The following is a 22,472-nucleotide window of genomic DNA, read 5'->3' as shown; positions in this document are numbered from 1 at the left end:
GCACTTTGTTTTAATTAACTATTTAGTTTCTTGAAAACTATAAAATATTTTCCCTTTTCTCTTCTGAGACAGTCTTGCTCTGTCACCCAGGCTGGAGTGCAGTGGCCCGACCATAGCTCACTGCAGCCATTAAGTTAAGTGATACTACCACATCAGCCTCCTGAGTAGCTAGGACTGTATGTATATGCTACCACATCTGGCTAATTTTTTTTATTTTTATATTTTGTAGAGATGAAGCCTTACTGTGCTACCCAGGATGGTCTTGAACCCCTGGCCTCAAGTGATCCTCCTACCTGGCCTCCCAAAGTACGTGAGCCACTGAGCCCAGCCTCTAGTACCCTTTTTGTCAATCTCCAGGGGTGGTAGGCAGCCTCTAAGATTACCCTCAATAATCCCTGCCCACCTCCCACCCCCCATATCTCTGCCCTCATGTAATTCTCTCCTCTTGAGTATGGACTACACTTAGTCATTCTCTTCTAGTGAAGAGAATGCAGCACAAGGAATGGAATGTCAATTCTGAGATTAGGTTACAAAAAGCTTCCTGGACACATGTTCCCTTGTTTGCTTGCTCTGAGGAAAGCAAACGGGGGGAAGACTATGAGGGAAGTCAGCTGCTATGCTGTGAGCTGCCCTATGGATGGGGCAATGTGACAAGAAACTGAAGGAGTACCACTGGCCAACAGCCAATGGGGAAACTGAGCCCTGAGTCCAACAGCCTTCAAGGAAGTGAATCCTGCCAACAATCATATAACTGAACTTAGAAGCTGATTCTCCCCCAGGTGAGTTTTCAGTCTGACAACCTGACTACAACCTCCTTAGAGACCCTGAGCCAAACGCATTTACCCAAGCCACAGAAACTGAACTAATAAATGTTTATTGTTTTCAGTTGCTAAGTTCTGGGGGGTAATTTGTTATACAATAGATCATACAGATTTTTATACCTGGAAGTAAGATGCTACTGTAACAAAAATCTAAAATGTGGAATGGCTTTAGGGAGTTTCAGTGAAAACTTAGTGTTCTGAATATGCTGAATATGCCAATGTTAGACTTAAAGAGGGTTCCCTGTGAGGGCTTAAAGGAAAGTGAGACAAACTTCACTGGAAATTGAAGAAAAGGAAATCCTTACAATGTAGGGGCACAAAGTTTAGCAACAATTTGATTTGTAAGGCCAGGCTCAGTGGCTCATGCCTGTAATCCTAACACTTTGAGAGGCCAAGGCAGGAAGACTGCTTGAGATCAGGAGTTGGAGACCAGCCTGATCAAGAGCAAGACCCCATCTCCACAAAAAGTATAAAAATTAGCCAGGCATGGTGGTGCATGGGTATAGTCTCAGCTACTTGAGGCTGAGACAGAAAGATTGTTTAAGCCCAGGAATTTGAGGTTGTAGTGAGCTATGATCACACCACTGCACTCTAGCCCAGGTGATAGAGTGAGACCCTGTCTCAAAAAAAAAAAAAAGTCATATGTAGTTATGTGAAAACTAGAATATGTGCCTAATGTATTGGGTAATCTAGCTAAGAAGATTTCCAAGCAGAGTCCTAATGGTGCATCCTGGTTTCTTCTCGATGCTTATAGTAAAATATAAGAAAAGAGAAACAAATTAAGGAGTTAAGGGAAGGACTACTAAACAAAAAGGGCATAGTAGCTCACACCTGTAATTCTAGTGCTTTGAGAGGCCACGGCAAGAGATCACTTGAGCCCATGAATTTGAGGTTGCTGTGGGCTAGGCTGCTGCACTCTATCCCAGGCAACAGAGAGAGACTGTCTCCAAAAAAAAAAAAGACAAAAAGATTAAGGGTATGTTTCACAGATCCTCTCAACTGAAAAACAGGGTCTCTAAACAGCTTAAGGCTCGTTAAGAAGATATTCCTGAGTGTGGCTTTTTTCTAATGGTATGAATCCCAAGCTCAAGTGATCCTCCTGCCTCAGCCTTCTGAGCAGCTGGGACTACAGATGTCCGCCACCATGCCCAACTAATTTTTCTTTTTTTCATAAAGACGGGGTCTCACTATGTTGCTCAGGCTAGTTGTGAACTCCTGGCCTCAAGCAATCCTTCTGCTTCAGCTTCCTAAAATGTTACGATTATAGGTGTGAGCTATCATGCCCGGCCGCCACAAAATCTTTTATATCATCAGAAACATACCAGCTTGGACCAAGTGGGACAGAAACAGTGTGAAATGAAAAGAAACCACTGGATCCAAAATTCTACTGGAAGAAAGCAGGCTAAGAAAACTACTCAGTTGCAAACACATTCTAGCTTTCATGAAAAAGGAAGACTCAGAGATAAAACCAAGAGTCCAGAGAGTGGAGTCAAGAGCTATAGAGAATTATTCCTTTGCTTTGGGGCCTGATCAAAGAAACTCCAGCAATTCCTGGATTTTGGAATAGCCAATGAAATCAGTGACTTCTTTGTGTTTCCTATTTTCCCCTTTTTGTATAGAAATGTATATTGAGTCTTGCTCTGTTGCCCCGGGTAGAGTGCAGTAGCATCATCATAATTCGCTGCAACCTCAAATTCCTGGGCTCAAGCAATCCTCCTGCCTCAGCCTCCTGAGTAGCTGGGACTATTGGTGTGCGTCAAAACGCCTGGCTAATTTTTCTATTTTTACTAGAGACATGTCTTACTCTTGCTCAGGCTGGTCTCAAACTCCTGACCTCAAGTGATCCTCCCACATCAGCTTCCCAGAATGCTAAGATTATAGGCATGAGCCACCACACCCAGCCTGATGGCCCCCACTGATCCTGCCCTTGGATAATTCCTTCCTCTTGAGTACGGGCTACATTTAGTGAATAGAATGAAGCACAGGTTAACAGAATATCAATTCTGAGATTAGGTTTCAAAAAGACTATGGCTTCTGCTTAGGCACATGATCTCTTGCTCACTATGAGGGAAACTAGCTGCCATATTCTGAACTGTCCTATGGAGAGGCCCATGTAGCAAAAAACTGAGAAAAGCATGCAACCAACAGCCAGCAAGGAACTAAGGCCCTCACAGTTTGGCAACTCACAAGGAATTGAATCCTGCTGGTTACCACGTAAGTGAGCTTAGAAGTCAACCTTCCCATTTGAGCCTTCAGAAAAGAACCTAGCCCTGGCCAACAGCCTGACTGCTACCTTGTAAGTAAACCTTGAGCCAGATGACCCAGCTAAACTGTGTCTGGATTCCTAACCCACAGAAACTATGATGTAAACAATGGAGGCAGTTTGTTATTTTAAGCCACTAAGTTTTGGGATAATTTATTATGATACAATAGATAATATACTAGGTAACAAAATTAAGTCATGATCTTTACTCTTGAAAGATTGATGCTCCTTATTTTTTACCACCCAGGAATCTTTTCAGCCTTAAATCCTAAACTGAAAATTCTCACTTACCTCACCAGAAGATGGGTTAATTTGGACATTTGCTTGAATACCAGAAAAGTCTGTGCAGAGGCTTACCCCACCCTCTAAAGATGCAAAGATGTTGACACACTTTTCCATAGAGCTAAAGATGAGATCTTAGGAAGTGAATCTGTACAAAGTTAGTGAAGAGCAAAAGACAATGATCCCCTGAAAAAGAGAATTATGGAGCTTTCCAAGGACCTGAAGAAAGAGATAAGATTACATGAAGAAAGGGGCTAAGAAACCAACCTTGTAGTTAGCATTTGCAAAGTTTCTCCAATTACAGGTGAGAAACCAGGGTCAGGAATAGGCGAGCCCTCATTTATTTCCTCCAAAGGTGGAGTCTGAGGTAAAACATCAGGACGACCAATGTGAACGCCTGGAAAAAAGAGAGGAAAAGATGGGGTGGGGAAAATGCAAGGAAAAATATGTAGTAACTTAGCTTTTCCTGCATGGAAATGGGGAGTAGAGGTCCTGGCCAGACAAGGTAAGGGCTCAGAAAGAAGGGAGGGAGGGAGTACCCAGTCACATGGGGACCCCAGCCCTAGCGCTGACCTGGCTCCACTTCCGCCTTTGTTGTCACTTGTGCCTTGTGTTCCCCAGAGACCGATGGCTGGTAAGTAATGCAGGAGTTGCCGCTGGGGCCTGCTCGCCGAGAGAAAGATGAGCCAGACCGAAACTTTTTGGAAGGAGAGGGCTTCACTTCAAAAGGGAAAGAGAGAGCCTACTTAGCACCCATCTCAGAAACCATCACCAAGACACAGATACAAACTGCTAGTGTCCCCAGCATACACCCAAAATTGTTCTGAAAAGTGAGAGGAAAGGTTAATGTCAACAAAGGTGGGCTCTATGAACAACTACTGAGAGGATGGGGTTTCAGTTTACTTCCCTTTGGAAAGAAGCAGAAAACCCAGAGGAAAGGTGATATACAACACGTCCCTCCTCCAACAAGCAACCTTGATGGCTTTGCTTCCACCCGATAAAATGTCCTCTATTGCATAATTCCCTTGTTCTTTAATAGTATTCTCCAGTAAAACCTGACAAAGACTTTAACTCTACATCTTCTCAGCACTCATGCATGCAGCACTGTGATAATTTATACTTTTTTATTAATCATTTTAAAAAGACTGACATGATTTTTTCATGTCCCTTAAGACTGTCTGGCATGCCTTATCGAGGGACCTCTCCTCTTTGCCTCACTAAGGGACTATGGATGCCTATGATGAGGAGATAGGAAGAAGCTAGAATTTGCTGCTGCCAGTAGTATTACAGATTTGTAAAAAACAAACAAACGAACAAACAAACAAAAAAAAACACTGGCACTTCTCAACCAAGAAAGTTGGGGGAAGAGATTAAGAATACCTGCTAAGCAGAAATCACTTCTCCAAGGTCTGAGAATTGCTTGGCACTTGGGATACACAAGGAAAATAGAACACTGAAAATATCCTCGTCTATTTCTATACATAAAAGTCTGCCTCTGCCTATCTCAGCCTGTGACATGGACCCTACATGCACAACTACATTTTTTGCAATCCCACCAATTCCCCAGAAATAGCCCTCACCTCAATGACACATGTAGAGAGAGAGGGGGAAAAGCAGCAACTTGGAAACAACAGGGACAGACAGAGTGACTGACATGAAGATGAAAAGCAGCTCTGGAGGGATGCAGGTAGAGAAGAAGAGGCTTCTGGCCTTGGCAGCTCCCTGACAGCAGTGTCCTATTCCCCATCTCTTGTGGTAAGGGAGCCATTGGGGAGGGGTGTCATCTGGTAGAAAACACTTACAGGGAATCTTCTTGAACACTGTGTTGCACATGAAGCGCTGGAACCGTTCAGCATAGAAGCCTGGGCGATGTACCGATACAGTGTCCTGCAAAGCAGAAGAGATGGCTACAGAATTAACAGAGGAAGGCCCAGCAAAAGGACCTCTAGTCCAATGGCCATTTTACTCTAGATTGAGATCCTAGCAGAAGGTTAAAATCCACCAATGAAATAAATAAGTGGAAGAAATTGAGGGTGCAAATCACAAGAGACAGAGGCAGAAGTGGGGAGAAGAGCCTCTAGCTATTGCTACTCACCCCATCATGTACCAGGGCTTTCCAAGAGTGTTCCAACTTCTTAACAAACCTGCCAAGAAAAATTTTATATCATACTCACATAGCTTTTCAATGAATAACCTTAATAGTTTTCTATGTAAGGAGGGGCAATGGTAATAGAAAACCCAAAAAAGAAGCTAGGAAAGCACATCCACTGGGGTATACTGGCTTTCCAAAGAACAGGCAGTGCCTGTTCAGCATGGAGACCAATACTGTTTTTAGGTAACTTAAATATTCTCCCATGGGAAAAGGGCAGTTTATATTTCTGTGCCAAATCAGGGACAAGAATATTTACTATAAAAGGAGACCTGGAGTCTACAGTCATTCTACCCTGAACATGCCCAATCTCATCTGATCTCAGAAGCTAAGCAGGGTCAGGCCTGGCTAGTCCTTGGATTGGAGACCGCCTGGGAATACCGGGTGCTATAGGCTTTTTTATTTGTTTTGTAATTTAAATTTAAAAAAAAAAGAAAAAAGAGAGAGACCTGGAGATGGGTAGTTAATACCCTGAATCCGTAAATCAAGTATTGTCCAGTCCTCATTAGTACCTGAAACCTTACAGGAACAAAAGTGGGGTCTAACATTTCAAGCTCCTCCCTCATCATTATTACTTCACTATCTCTTAGTTCCATAGGCTAATAATTTTTACAGAACACAGTGACCCTCTTGTTTTTCCTCTGTGGAAAAGGGGAACATGTTTCCAGCTATATCCCAACGTGGAGCATGAATCATCTCACAGGTTTTTCACAAAGAGTCAGACAGATGGCATATTCTAGCCTGGTGCTTCCAAAGACTGACTCAGCCTTCCACAGAAGGCATACATGTGGGGAGATAACAGGGTACAAAAGCTAGGAGAGAGGCAAAAATCAAGCAAATAAAACACTGGAAAACCTGTGAGGTAAGAAGCCAGATTGCAACTCACTGTTCTTGCTTCAGGAAGAACTTGGTAACCAACCCATCTAAAAGAAAAATGTGAGTGGCTACCTGCATGCCATTGTCTCCTAATTTGGGATCCATATGCTCCTCACCTGTAAGACTGTAGAATGTCAATGATGCCAATATAAAGCAGGAGCCTTTCTCCTTTACTATTCCGGGCAGGGATGCCACCCATACTGGAGAAGACAAAAAGAGAAAAGTAAGAAAATATGTTGGCTAGAGTTGGTAGAGGCTTCTCCCAACCTTGAGTCAAATCAGGACATAGAAAAGACCTAAACTTTAACTGTTTCATCCTCCAGAACTTTGGAGAAAGTGAGATTCTTCCTCCAATCCCAGGAACCACTTTGGAGTAAGTATTATAATCTAATTTTCTCCAAATCTGTGCCTAACTTTCCCACCTGAAAGAGAACCCAGTCATCACTACTCAGCAATTTTGGGAATGCTCCCCCAATTAACTCTAAACTTCCTCAGTACTTTCATACCATAATGTGTACCCACTAAGACATTCTTCTTGAGAATTGTATTACAGTATACCTTAAAAATGAAACCACCTAAGACATTTATGGTATTTTATTAATTACGCTTACTAGATACATGATGTAGAGAGATGCCTTACACAAAGAAGTCTATAATAAATTGTTTCTGATATTCTAATATAATCTACAAACATATTTAAGACTGAGTGTAAATTTTTAAGTCTTTTCATCTTAAAAATACATCTCCTGGCTGGGCGCGGTGGCTCATACCTGTAATCCTAGCACTCTGGGAGGCTGAGGTGGGTGGACTGCTCAAGGTCAGGAGATCGAAACCAACCTGAACAAGAGCGAGACCCCGTCTCTACTATAAAATTAGAACGAAATTAATTGGCCAACTAATATATATAGAAAAAATTAGCCGGGCATGGTGGCGCATGCCTGTAGTCCCAGCTACTCGGGAGGCTAAGGCAGCAGGATCACTTGAGCTCAGGAGTTTGAGGTTGCTGTGAGCTAGGCAGACGCCACGGCACTCACCCTAGCCTGGGCAACAAAGCGAGACTCTGTCTCAAAAAAAAAAATAAATAAAGACATCTTCCTTTCCATATATATATATATATATGTATATATTTATGTATATATATATATATATATATATTTTTTTTTTTGAGACAGAGTCTCACTCTCTTGCCTGGGCTAGAGTGCCTTAGTGTCAGCCTAGCTCACAGCAACCTCAAACTCCTGGGCTCAAGCGATCCTGCTGCCTCAGCCTCCAGAGAGTAGCTAGGACTACAGGCATGCACCACCATGTCCAGCTAATTTTTTCTATATATTTTTAGTTGTCTGGCTAATTACTTTCTATTTTTTAGTAGAGACAGGGTCTCGCTGTTGCTCAGGGTGGTCTTATACTCCTGAGCTCAAACAATCTGCCCGCCTCGGCCTCCCAGCATGCTAGGAGTACAGGTGTGAGCCACTGCACCTGGCCTCCTTTTATATTCTTAAGAAAGCTCATTCTGTTTTTCTATAAGCATTAATGTTGCTGACATAACTGCTGAAACAATGCCATTCCACTCCTTCTTTCTAGAAGTGTGGTCCCTTCCTCAAGAAAAAGTGCTATGAGCCTATGTTCTCCTTCCTGGTGCCTCTGAGCCCACTCACTAGTCATCGGTCTCCATGGTGCCACCCCGTCGAGCCTCGCCCTGGATGGATTCCATGGCTGTAGAATAGAGAGCCTTTTGGGGGGCTGGTCTGCGAGTGTCAACCAAGTATTGTGTTTCACTGCTCAGGGCCTCTCGTTGTGCATGATCTATGTTGTGGACTGACATCAAGAGGCTATAGTCCATTATCTTGAAGCTCTGTAGCACCTAATGGAAGGAAAAATACATGATCTGAGCCTTGGAGGAATATAAGGATATTTTTCAGGATCTGACAGCTTTCATGATCTAATTATTGTTAATGATAAACCTCCAGGGCTAATCATAGGATTATCTTTTGTTCCTCCTACTTCTTGGAGAAGAGTATGTTAACCTTCTTTGGTCAGTATTTACATCCCCTTAGCTGGCTCTCATTTGAGTAAATACAAGTTATTTTTTTCATGTCCCACTGCCTAGCCCAGTGGTCGCCAACCTTTTTGGTACCAGGGACCGGTTTTATGGAAGACGATTTTTCCATGGACCAGGGGGAGGATGTGGTGGCAGGGGGTGGGGAGGGAGGTTGGCAAGAGCTCTGCAGCCTGGTCCCTAACAGGCTGTGCACTGGTACTAGGGGCTGGGGACCACAGGCCTAGCTCATAAGACCCTCTTTGTTCTTTTCATGAATCTTTTCATGAAAAGAACACTATATTCTAAGGGAACAAGGAATGCATATTTGTGCTACAAAGAATCCACAATGAGAGTCCAGTAGAAGTATACTTTGTGACAGAGTAGATCTGTTGCAGGATCTTATATGACCAGCTCCAATTTAGTTCAACATTTATTGAATACCCACCATGTGTAGGCACTGTGCCTGCTTATAAGGATATAAAGATACTTGAAAAAGTTCCTGTCCTTGAGGATATTATAAATTTAGAAAGTGATACAAATGTAGAATAAATGTAACATAGTCTAATATGTACAATAGAAGTGTTTATATGATAGAAGAGTATAGAGGAGGTCAAGAAATGATATCTAAGACAATGATGTGATGTGTCATATTAAGGTGCAGGGACTACACATCCTACTGTTCTCAACTCGTCTGCATCCCAGAACAAGGTGGCAAAAATATCTGATAGTATACTCTTCTCAGTTCCAGTAGCTCACTTTGGCAGTGTAGCTCAACCAAGTATGTCTTGGTAGGTGGGCAGAATAAAGGATGAGGAGAGCCTGGCATTGACTCTTGTGTACAGTCTGAAAAACCTATGGCCCCAATGGTTGAAAAAGTCTCCATTCCTTACAACCAAAGGAGACAAACTGAAATAGGCATTATCCTAAAAAGAGATGCAGAGTGAGCAAACAAGGTTAAAGATGGATAACATTATGCACTAAGTAGAGGAAGATAATCCCACAAAAGCAGTTCAGAAAAAAAAAAAAAAAAGGCAGAGATGCAGAAAAATCAGTAGGGAAAGGTATCATAAAAACCAAAAGAAAATATGTTAAGAAAAGTGGAAATAGTTAACTGTCAAATGCTGCAGAAAATCCAAGGGAAGACTGAGAAGTAATCTTTATTTGGCATCTAGCTGGTCGTTGGGGAGAGCAGTTCTTTTGAAGTGGTGAGAGCAAAAGCCAGGACACAAGGGGTTGAGGGAGGAATAAGAGATGAGAAAGAAAAAGGAGAAATGGAACCATCAATCAGTCAAAGATATTGAAAAAAATCTTCCTAAACTTAAGATAGAAAGGATGAGCTTGCTTGTATATGGAAAGAAAAGAGCCAGGAGAGACTAAAGCTAGAGGAGGGAAAGGAAGCAAGTGGTGAATGAGGTCCTAGAGAATAAGGAGGAAATGTATCTAGAACAGAAAAAGGACGGACCTGAAATAAACTACCAAGTTGAGAAGAAAGGAGATTAAGGATTTTTAAGTGTAGATATATTTATAAATTGGTGATGGGGGTATAGCATAAAGGGACTGAACAGGATACAAAGTTAAGACAGTTTGTTGAGAAACAAAGGTGGGGAGATGAAGTTAGAAACAGTTTTAAGATTCCAGAAGGGATTTTGGAAGAAAAGAAGAAAGAAAAGAAAGAAAGAAGAGAAAGAAAGGAAAGAAAGAAAGGGAAGGAAAGGAAGGAAGGAAAGGAAGGAAGGAAAGGAGGGAAAGGAAGGAAAGGAGGGAAAGGAGGGAAAGGAAGGGAAGGAAGGGAAATAAGGGAAGGAAGGGAAGGAAGGGAAGGAAGGGAAGAAAAGGAAGGAAGGGAAGGAAGGGAAGGAGGGAAGGAAGGAAAAAGAAATGGTTTTTTAGAGAGTGTCAAACATCTGAAATCCCTATTGAGAGCAATAGGAAATGGACAGAAGAGATACTGAAGGTCCAGGTGGGGATGGATATCATAAATCTGTAGAAATGCCAGTATACACAGTTGTGTGATTTTCTTCAGCAGCACTCAGCTTCCAAAATATAAATCTGGATTTGGCAGGCAAGGACCAGAGGAAGAGTGGTGCTAATATGAAAATCAGCAGAACATTTGACTATGAGGCACAGGCTAGCTAGAGAAGGAAATAAAGCCCAGTGGGAGGATAAACAGGAATAAAGTAAAAACTGCAAAAATATGGCAATGAGCTAATTAAAGGTTATTTTAAATAAAATCTGGGACATATGGAGCTAAGCAACAGAGTCCCATCTCCCACAGACTTAATACCGAAGAACAACCAAGGTGTTTTGGTGACTGAGATTTATGGTACCTGAGGGAAATATGACAAACTCACCAAACAGTCACGCTGCAGGGTCTTACAAAGAGCATTATACATGTCAGCATCCAAAAAAAGACCATCAGGGATGTCTTGTAAGAAGTCCAGGTCTTTAAAGGTGGGGAGAGGCTTCTCTCGCTCTTTTTGGGAAGCCCGTCGTTTGTAGGTTGAGCCCTTGAGGTCATATTTGATATGCATTTTGACTGACCGGGGTAAGAGATTGTTCATCACCACAATTCGAATGTTCTTGCCACCTGCCTGCACACAGTACAGTCCATAGAATTTAGGCAACAAAGTCCGAGGGTTCTGGTTGAGGTTCTGAGAGCACAAAAGTAAAAAGTCATAGGAGAACAAGTTAGTTGTTTTTCAGTGAAACTCAAGGACAAAAATTGCCACCCACCCTCCCTTTCTTTCCTATGTGGGATTCAGACACAATCTGTCTGCCCATAAACCCACATCGTATTTGTTTAAAATTTCCTAATGGATCGATTTGAATGATGAAATCACCACCAAACTGAACCACAGACCCTCTGATATAGTAATCAGTCAGGATACCAAACATATGATTGATATTTTCCTTCAGAGAGATATAACAGAAAGCTATACTCTTACTTAGTGCTTGGTATATAGTATATTCCTAGGGGTATTATGGGAGACAAAGAGAGGTCCCTAACTTTTCCAGAACCTCCAAGAGCTATCAGAGTAAGACTACATAGAGTAATATCAAGAGAAGTACTCACTTCATTTCCCAAACTAGGAACTGGACTAAAAAATAGAAAACAAAAACATCTTGAATCTTGTCTCTAGGTAGGATAGTCTAAGCCAAATAATATTTAAACTACAACAGATAAACAAAACCCTTTTTAACCAGTGAAGCAAAACAGGGTAAAAAGCAAAAAGAATGAACTATGATCTTAAGACGGAAGCAATGACATTGTTTTGTCCTGCTAAGGTAGCTTCCCTAGCCTTGTCCAGGAGTGAACAGCACATGTGGCTAGTGCTCCTTTCCCCCTTACCATGTAGTATCCTGGAAGCAGCTTCTGCAGAAACTCTGCCTCTTTATGTTGAACCGTCTTAATGATGAATTCATCATCGCTGGACACATAGAAGAGGGAACCACTAGCTCCAGAGCTGCAGAGTTCAATCAGTGGTTCACTGCAGAGGGAGCACTACGGCAAAGAGAAAAAAGAGTAAGAGATCCAGACACACCAGGGCCTGCCAAACAGAAACCAATTACAGTTGCAATTCTGTGCTAAAGAAAAACTAGAGGCTGGACGAGGTGGCTCACGCCTGTAATCCTAGCACTCTGGAAGGCCAAGGCGGGCAGATCGCTCAAGGTCAAGAGTTCAAAACCAGCCTGAGCAAGAGCAAGACCTTGTCTTTACTAAAAATAGAAAGAAATTAATTGGACAACTAAAAATACATAGAAAAAATCAGCTGGGCATGGTGGTGTGAGCCTGTAGTCCAAGCTACTCGGGAGGCTGAGGCAGTAGGATCGCTTGAGCCCAGGAGTTTGAGGTTGCTGTGAGCTGGGATGACACCATAGCACTCTAGCCCTGGCAACAGAGGAAGACTCTGTCTCAAAAAAGAAGGAGAGAAAGAAAAAGAAAATCTACAGTGGGGCTGTGGGGAGAGAAGGCCTCTTCTTTTGGAAATCTCTGGCTGGTGTGGTGGCTTATACCTGTAATCCTAGCACTTTGGGTGGCCAAGGCAGGAAGATTGCTTGAGCCCAGGAGTTTAAGACCAGCCTGGGCAACATAGCAAGAGACCCTGTCTCTACAAAAAAAATAGAAAAAAAAAAAAAATTATCCAGTGGTGGTGTAAGCCTGTAGTCCTGGCTACTCAGGAGGCTGAGGCAGAAGGATCACCTGAGCCCAGGAGTTTAGGTTACTGTGAGCTAAAATTGTACCACTGCACGCCAGCCAGGGCAAAAGAGCAAACCCTGTTTCTTAAAAAAAGAAAAAAAAGAAAAAACGAAATATCCCTTTGATATTGGAGTGTCAGGGTCCTGAGATCCAGAAGCTTACCAAATAGTCATCAGGCCGGATGCCAAATAGCTCCCGAAAATAGCGGAAGGCAACAGGTGCATACGTCTTGAAACGGAAGTCATTGTAGTGATGAGCAGGCGTTAGGTTGCTTCCTTCACTGTGAGATTAAATAGAAAAAAAGATATAACTTCCCAGTCCCTATCATCTAGGGAGTCTGCCCTAAGAAGACACTAAGAGTCACGGGGGTGGTGGTGGGGTATACATTCCTCCTGAGACAACCAGAGGACTTAGATGAGTTACTTAGTGGGACAAAGGCTCGACATGGAGAACAGACATGGGCATAGGGGATCACACTTCCTACTACCCAATGCATTAGACTGTTTTTTAGGGATCACTCCACAGTCCATAGGCTCATAGAAGTATCTAGAGCTATGGTCCCCAACCCCCATGCTGAGGAACGGTACTGGTTGGTGGCCTGTTGGTACTGGAGTGGGCCACAGAGCTCTGCCGCCCCCAATGCACCCCAACCCAGTCTGCAGAAAAATTGTCTTCCATGAAAGTTAAGAACCCTAGGGGTAGAGGGGGCGGCACACAGCAGGAGGTGAGCATGAGCGACTGACTAGTGAGTGAAGTTTCATCTATATTTATAGCCACTCCCCATCACTGCCTGAGCTCCCCAAATTGCCATCCATGGAAAAACTGTCTTCCATGAAACCGGTCCCTGGTGCCACAAAGGTTGGGGACGACTGATCTAGAGGACAGCATCTGCTCTACAAACTCTCCAGCACCCATCACCCTGATTAGGACCAGGTTAAGGATTAGTCAGATCTGAACCACAAAAATTGCCCTGGGTCGCTATGAAGAAGCCAGATTTTCCAGGGCATTAACCTGAACATTAACCTCAGTACCTGGGGAAAAAGATACTCTCCACTACGTAGAAATCTTGCATGAGGACATCCCGCTCAGGTTTGGTACTCAGGCTCCCCACAGTGTGAGTAATGCCCAACTGGATGGCACCTTTCAAGGCTGATGAGGTTGTCTAAGCAGCAGAAAAGAAATAAGACAAAAGTTCCTAGTATTAAATCTGACCATATTTGCATGTATGGACATTTAAAAATAAGGAAAAAATAAAATAAAATAAAATAAATCTGACTGTAGCAATAAAAACTCATAATGGAAGAGCTAGAAGGAGCACTTGAATGCAAATGCCCTTTAGTCTGAACTACTATTCAGACTAAACTAGGACTATCCAGCTTGTCCACTCCTCATGCTTTACTTTGCAATTAGGCCTGGCAAAGATTGCAAGGACAGTGAATACACAGAGTAGCAAAGGTGGGACTATCTGAGCCAGCCTCAGCTAGGCAATGTGTTCCTTCTTATCAGCTTGCCTAAATAAAAGTTCTGTTATCTATATTTGGAAGATACATTGTATTAAAAGAATAATCTTAGTTCTCATTCCTAAAATTCTTGCCCCCAGAATATATCTGGGGCCCTCCAAACATTTATCTCATATAGAATGTAACTAAAATCAAACAATATTCTGATTTGATTACCTGGCTACAAAAGCTTCAGTCCTATAAGGTCCCCAACCTGGTAGCGCTCTGTGGCCTTTCAGGGACCAGGCTGCAGAGCTCCACTACACGCATCACCACGCCTTCCCCGACTTCCATGGAGAAATTGTCTTCCATGAAACCTGTCCCTGGTGCCAAAAAAGTTGGGGATTGCTACTCTAAGGAAAGGTCTAACTAATGTCTCAAGGAATATAGAGTGACAAAAAGAACTGCCAACTGAAGAAGAAAGCATGAAAGATTCAAATTATTTCTGAAAGAAGGATTTAGAATTATCATGGTCAAAATACAAATACTAGAGCCCTACTCTTATAATCCAGGATTCTAATCCCACAGGAAAATATCACATCATCTATATTTGTACTGTCCAATACAGTAGCCACTAGTCACACAAGGCTATTTAAACTTAAATTAATTAAAATGAAATAAAAACCACTTCCTTGGTTTAGCCATAGTTCAAATGTGGCTAGTGGCTAGAATGTTGGATGGCACTGACATAGCATATTTCAGTGTAGAAACTTCTATTGGACAGCTTTTCTCTAAATTATCTCCCTTATCCCCAACTCCCACCAGACATTACTCATATTTCTACTTAGTCCTCAGTGGGCATTAAAAATTATAATAAATAAAGTGTTTGCCTCCCCAATTAGACTATAAACTCATCTTTTTATCTCAATGTTCAACACATAAAAAGAGCTCAATAAATGTCTCTTGAATTGATGTGGGCCTCACAACCTATTTTGGGGATAGTCAGGTCCACGAGAATGTGAGTTAGTCTACCTCTGCTACTTGGGACAATGAAATAAAGTCATTGGACAGACACAAAATTTACATGGGCCAGAAATAGGACTCTAAGAAATATTTATGATCTGTATCTGATAAAGTACGGAAGTTAAATGGGAGGTTGAACACTGTTCCTTGGGAAGCCTAAATATCTCCAAATTAGTCCAGAACTGAAGAACTGGGATCATCCCAGGATCCAGGATGCTTCTTTCCCATTTCCCCTTCACCAGTTCAATTTCCTCTTCTTGGCTATCACTGTCCACTATCACTTGGCTATTTCCTGTCCATTTGATACCTAGTGCTCAAAAAAGCAAGTGTTGTAGGCACTATTCACCAGTTGAAATGACAACCTTAAGTTAAAAAAAAGAAAGAAAAAAAAAAAAAAAGGAAGGAAGGGAACGGAAAAGAGAAAGAAAAAGAAAACATTTGCCCTGTTGCCTATATCGGTAGGCTGGAATCTGGCCTTCAATTCATGGACATCCAGCAATGGAGGAAAGACAGAAAGACTTCAAGATATGTGGTTCCCTGTGGCAAGGTAAGAATGGCCTTCAGGGCCTATTTACATGTTTATACCTAACAGGAAAACCCTGTTTCTTTGGCTCAGTGAAATAGCAAAAAAGACCAGATTTGTTCATTAAAAACATTCTCGGCCGGGCGCGGTGGCTCACGCCTGTAATCCTAGCTCTCTGGGAGGCCGAGGCGGGAGGATTGCTCGAGGTCAGGAGTTCGAAACCAGCCTGAGCAAGAGCGAGACCCCGTCTCTACTATAAATAGAAAGAAATTAATTGGACAACTAATATATATATACAAAAAAATTAGCCGGGCATGGTGGCGCATGCCTGTAGTCCCAGCTACTTGGGAGGCTGAGGCAGGAGGATCGCTTAAGCCCAGGAGTTTGAGGTTGCTGTGAGCTAGACTGACGCCACGGCACTCACTCTAGCCTGGGCAATAAAGTGAGACTCTGTCTCAAAAAAACAAAACAAAACAAAACAAAACAAAACAAAAAAACATTCTCATTTAAACACAAATATACAAACAGGAGACAATTCACCCTTTGTGAAATAAATTCTAAAGTCCAAGTTATATGATGTGCAAAGACTCAGAATATCAAGAAATGGGATAGGACAAGGAGAGTAATATCAAAGGGACAGTGCTGAGGTTCCTGAAGTAAAGTGACAAATTTCCATCCAGACACACCTTTTTATATGTTGTCTCTCCTGAGGAATCAACACTCCGGTGGCCTATTTTCTTGATGGGCATGCCAGAGGTATAAGGCACCTAGAAGAAGAAGAGTAAAGATTAGTATGATTCCCATGTAATACACCAAATAGCTACGAAGGTGATATAACAAAAAAAAAAAAAAAAGAAACACTCAATATACCCTTTCTAGATCCAGAACATTTTATAAAATCTTTAGAAGACCCACCCCATGGAAACACACAGCTATAATGTTGCTTCCCAATGAATTAAAAGACCACAAAAAAAAGACCTAAAAGACCACCTAAAAGACCACAGAAGAAAACTCTAAGGGACATACATTTCACCTTTGATCCTCAGAAAAATGACAGAGAAAATAAAAATAACTAACATCTAGTTCAGGGGTCCTCAAACTTTTTAAACAGGGGGCCAGTTCACTGTCCCTCAGACCATTGGAGGGCCAGACTATAGTTTAAAAAAAAACAACTATAAACAAATTCCTATGCACACTGCATATATCTTATTTTGAAGTAAAAAAACAAACGGGCAAAAACACCCGCATGTGGCCTGCGGGCCATAGTTTGAGGACGCCTGACTAGTTGTTAGGAAGATATGCTGCATTAAAGAAAAGTAGATGCTAAGTATGGTGGCTCACATCTATAATCCTAGCACTTTGAGAGGCAGAGGTGGGAAGACTGCTTGAGCCCAGGAGTTCGAGACCGGCCGGTGCAATAGTGAGACCCTGTCTCTATAAAAATTTTAAAAATTAGCCAGATGTGGTGGCACATACCTAAAGTCCCAGCTACTCAAGAGTCTAAGGCAGGAGGATTACTTGAGCCCAGGAGTTTGAGGCTGCAGTGACCTATGATGATGCCACTGAACTCTAGCCTGGGCAACAGAGAGCCCATGTCTCAAATATCAAATAAACCAAAAGAAAAGGACAAGTAGGGAATAGCAACCACAGAAAAAAGGATAAACCCCCCAGTTTACAAAAACAAGACAGAAGTAAGGTTCCACAGACTCGTTCTTTTTTTAACCAGCTTCCTTGCAGAAATTACTATCCCTCTAATCCTCAACCCAACCTCAATGCTATTTGCTCAAACTGAATTCACTAGCAGAAATTATTTAGCCACTGGCAAATCCAACTAATTAGATATCCCAGGAATTAATCACTTCGGTGCGAGCGTCGACTATAGTTGATAGCCACAGATGAACATGCACAGAGACTGTAGCCGACAGCAGTGATATGAAGGCACAAAGCCGAGCGTCGACTTTAGCTGACAGCCATGATATGACTTTTCTAATTTTTCATTTACCAAAATGCAATTGTGAACTTTTAAAAATAATGTAATAAAAACATATATATAGGCCGGGCGCTGTGGCTCACGCCTGTAATCCTAGCTCTTGGGAGGCCGAGACGGGCGGATTGCTCAAGGTCAGGAGTTCAAAACCAGCCTGAGCAAGAGCGAGACCCCGTCTCTACTATAAATAGAAAGAAATTAATTGGCCAACTGATATATATATAAAAAAAAATTAGCCGGGCATGGTGGCGCATGCCTGTAGTCCCAGCTACTCGGGAGGCTGAGGCAGGAGGATCGCTTGAGCCCAGGAGTTTGAGGTTGCTGTGAGCTAGGCTGACGCCACGGCACTCACTCTAGCCTGGACAACAAAGTGAGACTCTGTCTCAAAAAAAAAACAAAAAAAAAAACATATATGTATGTTACCTATTCTGATTTACATTACAAGTAAAGCTGCCTGTAAAGTAAAACAAGCTTTCAGTGCTTTAAAGCTTTCCTCATCACACAAGAAGCAAAACGGATTCATCATCAATGCACAGCACAAACTATCCTGCGGACTATGAGTGCCGGCTGTGTACAAGGTTTCACGGCCGGTGAGCGCCATACTGAAGTGGTTAAAAGGCTGAGACAGAGGCCAGCACGGTGGCTCACGCCTGTAATTCTAGCATTCTGGGAGGCTGAGGCGGGCGGATTGCTCAAGTCCAGGAATTCAAAACAAGCCAGAGCAACAGCGAGACCCTGTCTCTACCATAAATACAAAGAAATTAATTGGCCAACTAATATATATAGAAAAAATTAGCCTGGCATGGTGGCACATGCCTATAGTCCCAGCTACTTGGGAGGCTGAGGCAGCAGGATTGCTTGAGCCTAGGAGTTTGAGGTTGCTGTGAGCTAGGCTGACACCATAGCACTCACTCTAGCCTGGGCAACAAAGCAAGACTCTGTCTCAAAAAAATAAAAAAAATAAAAGGCTGAGACAGGCCGGGTGCGGTGGCTGACGCCTGTAATCCTAGCACTCTGGGAGGCCGAGGCAGGTGGATTGCTCGAGGTCAGGAGTTCGAAACCAGCCTGAGCAAGAGTGAGACCCCCATCTCTACTATAAGTAGAAAGAAATTAATTGGCCAACTAATATATATAGGAAAAATTAGCCGGGCATGGTGGCGCATGCCTGTAGTCCCAGCTACTTGGGAGACTGAGGCAGTAGGATTGCTTGAGCCCAGGAGTTTGAGGTTGCTGTGAGCTAGGCTGATGCCATGGCACTCACTCTAGCCTGGGTAACAAAGCAAGACTCTGTCTCAAAACAAAAAAAAAAGCTGAGACAGTAAGATGGCTTCTCCGAGATAAGGACCTCAATTTCTTAAAGAGATTTTTGAGAACATGATGTAACATTGTTTTCAACCCACACAACAGCCCCTGAAATAAGAGAGGAGTAAGACCAGTAAAGCAGAATCTAGAAGGCTATTCCCAAGAGCCAAGATGCCAACACAACAGACATGAAGTTAATAAGCCAGAAGGCAAAAAGACTATTAGAAATAGGATGTCATAATCTTAAAACCAGATATTCAAGTTTTATTATTCTTGCCAAGGTCCTCAGAACAGGAAAATCCTCAGTAGATCATCACCTGACAGATCCTGGAAGACGTTCTAAAAGAATAGCCTGAAGTTCCAGGCCAAAAGGGCTAGCATTCTGAGGTCCTTGCCACAAAGCCCAGGAGAGATTGAAGAAGTGAGCAAGATTAGGAAATACTCCATGGGAATAAAGTTAAGCAAGCTGACTATATTCTGAGCACAAAAAGAGAAACTTGGGAAATTATGGCGACGAGGAGGCAGTAACAGCAAATCAAAGAGAGTGAGCTTTAGTGTCGGACTGCCTGGTTTTAATTCCAGCTTTATTAATCCTGCTTATTAACTACATGACCTTCACTTTTTTCATCTGTAAAACATGGATAACAACAGCACTTAATTCACTGGGTTGTTAGGATTAAATAGGACCTATAAAGGGCACTTAGGGACAGTATTTACTCTTTGGTACACATTGTCTTTGATACATTAAAAATGCTCAACAGGCTGGGAATGGTGGCTCGCACCTGTAATTCTAGCACTAAGGGAAGGCCGAAGCGGGCAGATGGTTTGAGCTCACAAGTTGTTTTTTTTTTTTAAGATAGAGTCTCGCTTTGTTGCCCAGGCTACAGTGAGTGCCATGGTGTCAGCCTAGCTCACAGCAACCTCAAACTCCTGGGCTCAAGCAATCCTCCTGCCTCAGTCTCCCGAGTAGCTGGGACTACAGGCATGCGCCACCATGCCCAGCTAATTTTATATATATATATATATATATATATATATTAGTTGGCCAATTAATTTCTTTCTATTTTTTTATGGTAGAGATGGGGTCTCGCTCAGACTGGTTTTGAACTCCTGACCTTGAGCAATCTGCCCGCCTCGGCCTCCCAGAGTGCTAGGATTACAGGCGTGAGCCTGAGCTCACAAGTTTGAGACCAGCCTGAGCAAGAGCAAGACCCCGTCTCTACTAAATAATTGAAAGAAATTTGCTGGACAAAAAATACATAAATAAATACACACACACACACACAAAATTAGCTGGGCATGGTGGCGCATGCCTGTAGTCCCAGCTACTTGGGAGGCTGAGGCAAGATCGCTTGAGCCCAGGAGCTTGAGGTTGCTGTGAGCTAGGCTGATGCCACGGCACTCTAGCCTGGGCAACAGAGTGAGACTCTGTCTCAAGAAATAAATAAAGTAAAAAAAAATAATAATAATTTTAAAAAGCCCAATAAATGTGAGATATTGTTAATGTTCATAATAAACTACAACAAAAGTAGAGCTCTATGATTTCTAGCCTACCAAAGAGATATGTAAGTATTTTGTTCATCTACTAAGACCTAAGTAAGAAAAATAAAGATGTCATAAATAGGTATCCTTCTATCCCAGATTAACGTTTTAGCAACCATTATATCAATATGAAACTCACCTCAGATGCCGTGGGTCTCTTAATTCCAGATGCTGGTAAAATAAATAAATAAAATACAATCATAAGCATGTACACACATACACACACACACAATCTCTATCAAACACAATGAAAAAGATCAGGGTATGAGTCAAACAACATGAGCATAAATTCCTGCCTCTTGTGATACCAGATCCTTACCAGATAGTGATTTTAAATGTCCCTTTCTCCTACACCTCCATACTCACAGAGGTCTTATGTACATCCCATTCTTGTTTTAGCCCCTTTTCTTATTCAAGTATTCGTATTTTCTCTGGGAAATATAACTATTTTTTTTTTTGAGACATAGTCACACTCTGTTGCCCACGGTAGAGTACAGTGGTGTCATCATGGTTCATTGTAACCTCAAACTCCTGGGCTCATGGGATCTTCTTGCCTCAATCTCCTGAGTAGCTGTGATTATAGGTGTGTGGCACCATGCCTGGCTAATTTTTCTATTTTTAACAGAGTCAGGGTCTTGGTCTTGTTCCAGCTGGTCTTGAACTTCTGAGCTCAAGCAATCTACCTGCCTTAGCCTCTCCCAGAGTGCTAGGATTACAAGCATGAGCCACTGCACCTGGCCAATATAACTATTCTTAATACAATTAACCATCAGAGTCAGAGGGGCTCACTGATACCACGGTTGAAACAGGGGGAAGGGGGAGACACGACCAGACACAGTGGCTCACAACTGTAATCCTAGCACTCTGAGAGGCCAAGGCGGGAGGATTCCCTGAGCTCAGAAGTTCAAGACCAGCATAAGCAAAAGCGAGACCCTGTCTCTACTAAAAAAAGAAAAAAGTAGCCAGGCTTGGTGGTGCACACCTGTAGTCCCAACTACTAGGAAAGTTGAGGCAGGAGGATCACTTGAGCCTAGGAGTTTGAGGTTGTAGTGTACTATGATCATGCTATTGCACTCTAGCTGGGGTGTTAGAGCAAGACTCTTATCTCCAAAAAAAAAAAGAAACAGAAAGGGCATGAGAGATACCCAAGACTCATTGGAGACACTGGGGCTTGACTGATAATTTTTTCTTTTAGAGCTAAAAGGGTAAGAACTTTTAGAACATATCTATGGCATTTTACTCCTGTATTAATTATTTCAGGAGAAAGAGTTGGTCTATGAAAATGAAGAGCTAAGTATACCAAAATACATTGTCAAAAAATAATGAGAAAGTATTCAGTGCAGGAAGAAGCTCATTCTGCATTCCTACATCCCTATCTGGAATTCTGCTGTAAACTTGACAGGAATTCGTTAGCATTTAAAGTTTACTTATTAAATATTTATTCACTGCAGATGTATAAAATATGTCTGTGTTGGCCGAGCGCAGTAGTTCATGCCTGTAATCCAAGCACTCTGGGAGGCTGAGGCAGGAGGATAGCTCAAGGTCAGGAGGTTGAAACCAGCCTGAGCAAGAGTCAAGACCCCATCTCTACTATAAATAGAAAGAAATTAATTGGCCAACTAAAAAAAAATATATATATATAAATAAAATTAGCCGGGCATGGTGGCGCATGCGTGTAGTCCCAGCTACTCGGCAGGCTGAGGCAAAAGGATCACCTGAGCCCAGGAGTTTAAGGTTGCTGTGAGCTAGGCTGACACCATGGCACTCTAGCCCGGCCAACAGAGCAAGACTCTGTCTCAAAAAAAAAAAAAAAAAAAAAAAAAAATGTCTGTGGCTAAATCTCACAAGTATTATTTATGACTTTTATCAACTTAAATTTAGGAAAGACTTTAAGAATAAGTATGTTTAGGCTGAGTGTGGTGGTTCATGGCTGTAATACTAGCACTTTGGGAGGCCAAAGTCAGAGGATCACTTACAGCCAGGAGTTCAAGACTAGCCTGAGTAACACAGCGAAACCCCATCTCTACAA

The 22,472-nt window shown here is 42.4% G+C and overlaps 1 protein-coding gene and 1 pseudogene across 2 annotated transcripts in view; one reads left to right on the top strand and one right to left on the bottom strand.

The window, feature by feature from the left end:
* Window positions 1-22,472, bottom strand: part of PIP5K1A (phosphatidylinositol-4-phosphate 5-kinase type 1 alpha) — a 43,651-nt gene that overhangs the window by 2,120 nt on the left and 19,059 nt on the right. Inside the window, exons 2-13 of one of the 2 annotated variants that reach the window (XM_012767543.3) lie at window positions 20,583-20,614; window positions 16,299-16,379; window positions 13,659-13,789; window positions 12,790-12,907; window positions 11,779-11,931; window positions 10,781-11,080; window positions 8,047-8,252; window positions 6,508-6,591; window positions 5,462-5,510; window positions 5,169-5,253; window positions 3,940-4,086; window positions 3,634-3,763 (exon numbers count right to left, since the gene is read on the bottom strand). In XM_012767543.3, the coding sequence (XP_012622997.1) occupies window positions 3,634-3,763; window positions 3,940-4,086; window positions 5,169-5,253; window positions 5,462-5,510; window positions 6,508-6,591; window positions 8,047-8,252; window positions 10,781-11,080; window positions 11,779-11,931; window positions 12,790-12,907; window positions 13,659-13,789; window positions 16,299-16,379; window positions 20,583-20,614 (1,516 nt within the window). The remainder of the gene's footprint in view (window positions 1-3,633; window positions 3,764-3,939; window positions 4,087-5,168; window positions 5,254-5,461; window positions 5,511-6,507; window positions 6,592-8,046; window positions 8,253-10,780; window positions 11,081-11,778; window positions 11,932-12,789; window positions 12,908-13,658; window positions 13,790-16,298; window positions 16,380-20,582; window positions 20,615-22,472) is intronic. The other variant, XM_012767545.2, reaches the window with a different exon arrangement.
* LOC142869871 (uncharacterized) lies at window positions 5,793-5,911 on the top strand (annotated as a pseudogene).

Source organism: Microcebus murinus, chromosome 2 (assembly GCF_040939455.1).
Source record: "Microcebus murinus isolate Inina chromosome 2, M.murinus_Inina_mat1.0, whole genome shotgun sequence".
In the NCBI taxonomy this organism is placed as follows: Eukaryota; Metazoa; Chordata; class Mammalia; order Primates; family Cheirogaleidae; genus Microcebus; species Microcebus murinus.
Note: the sequence above shows the minus strand (reverse complement) of the source record. Positions and strands in the feature narration are given on the sequence as shown.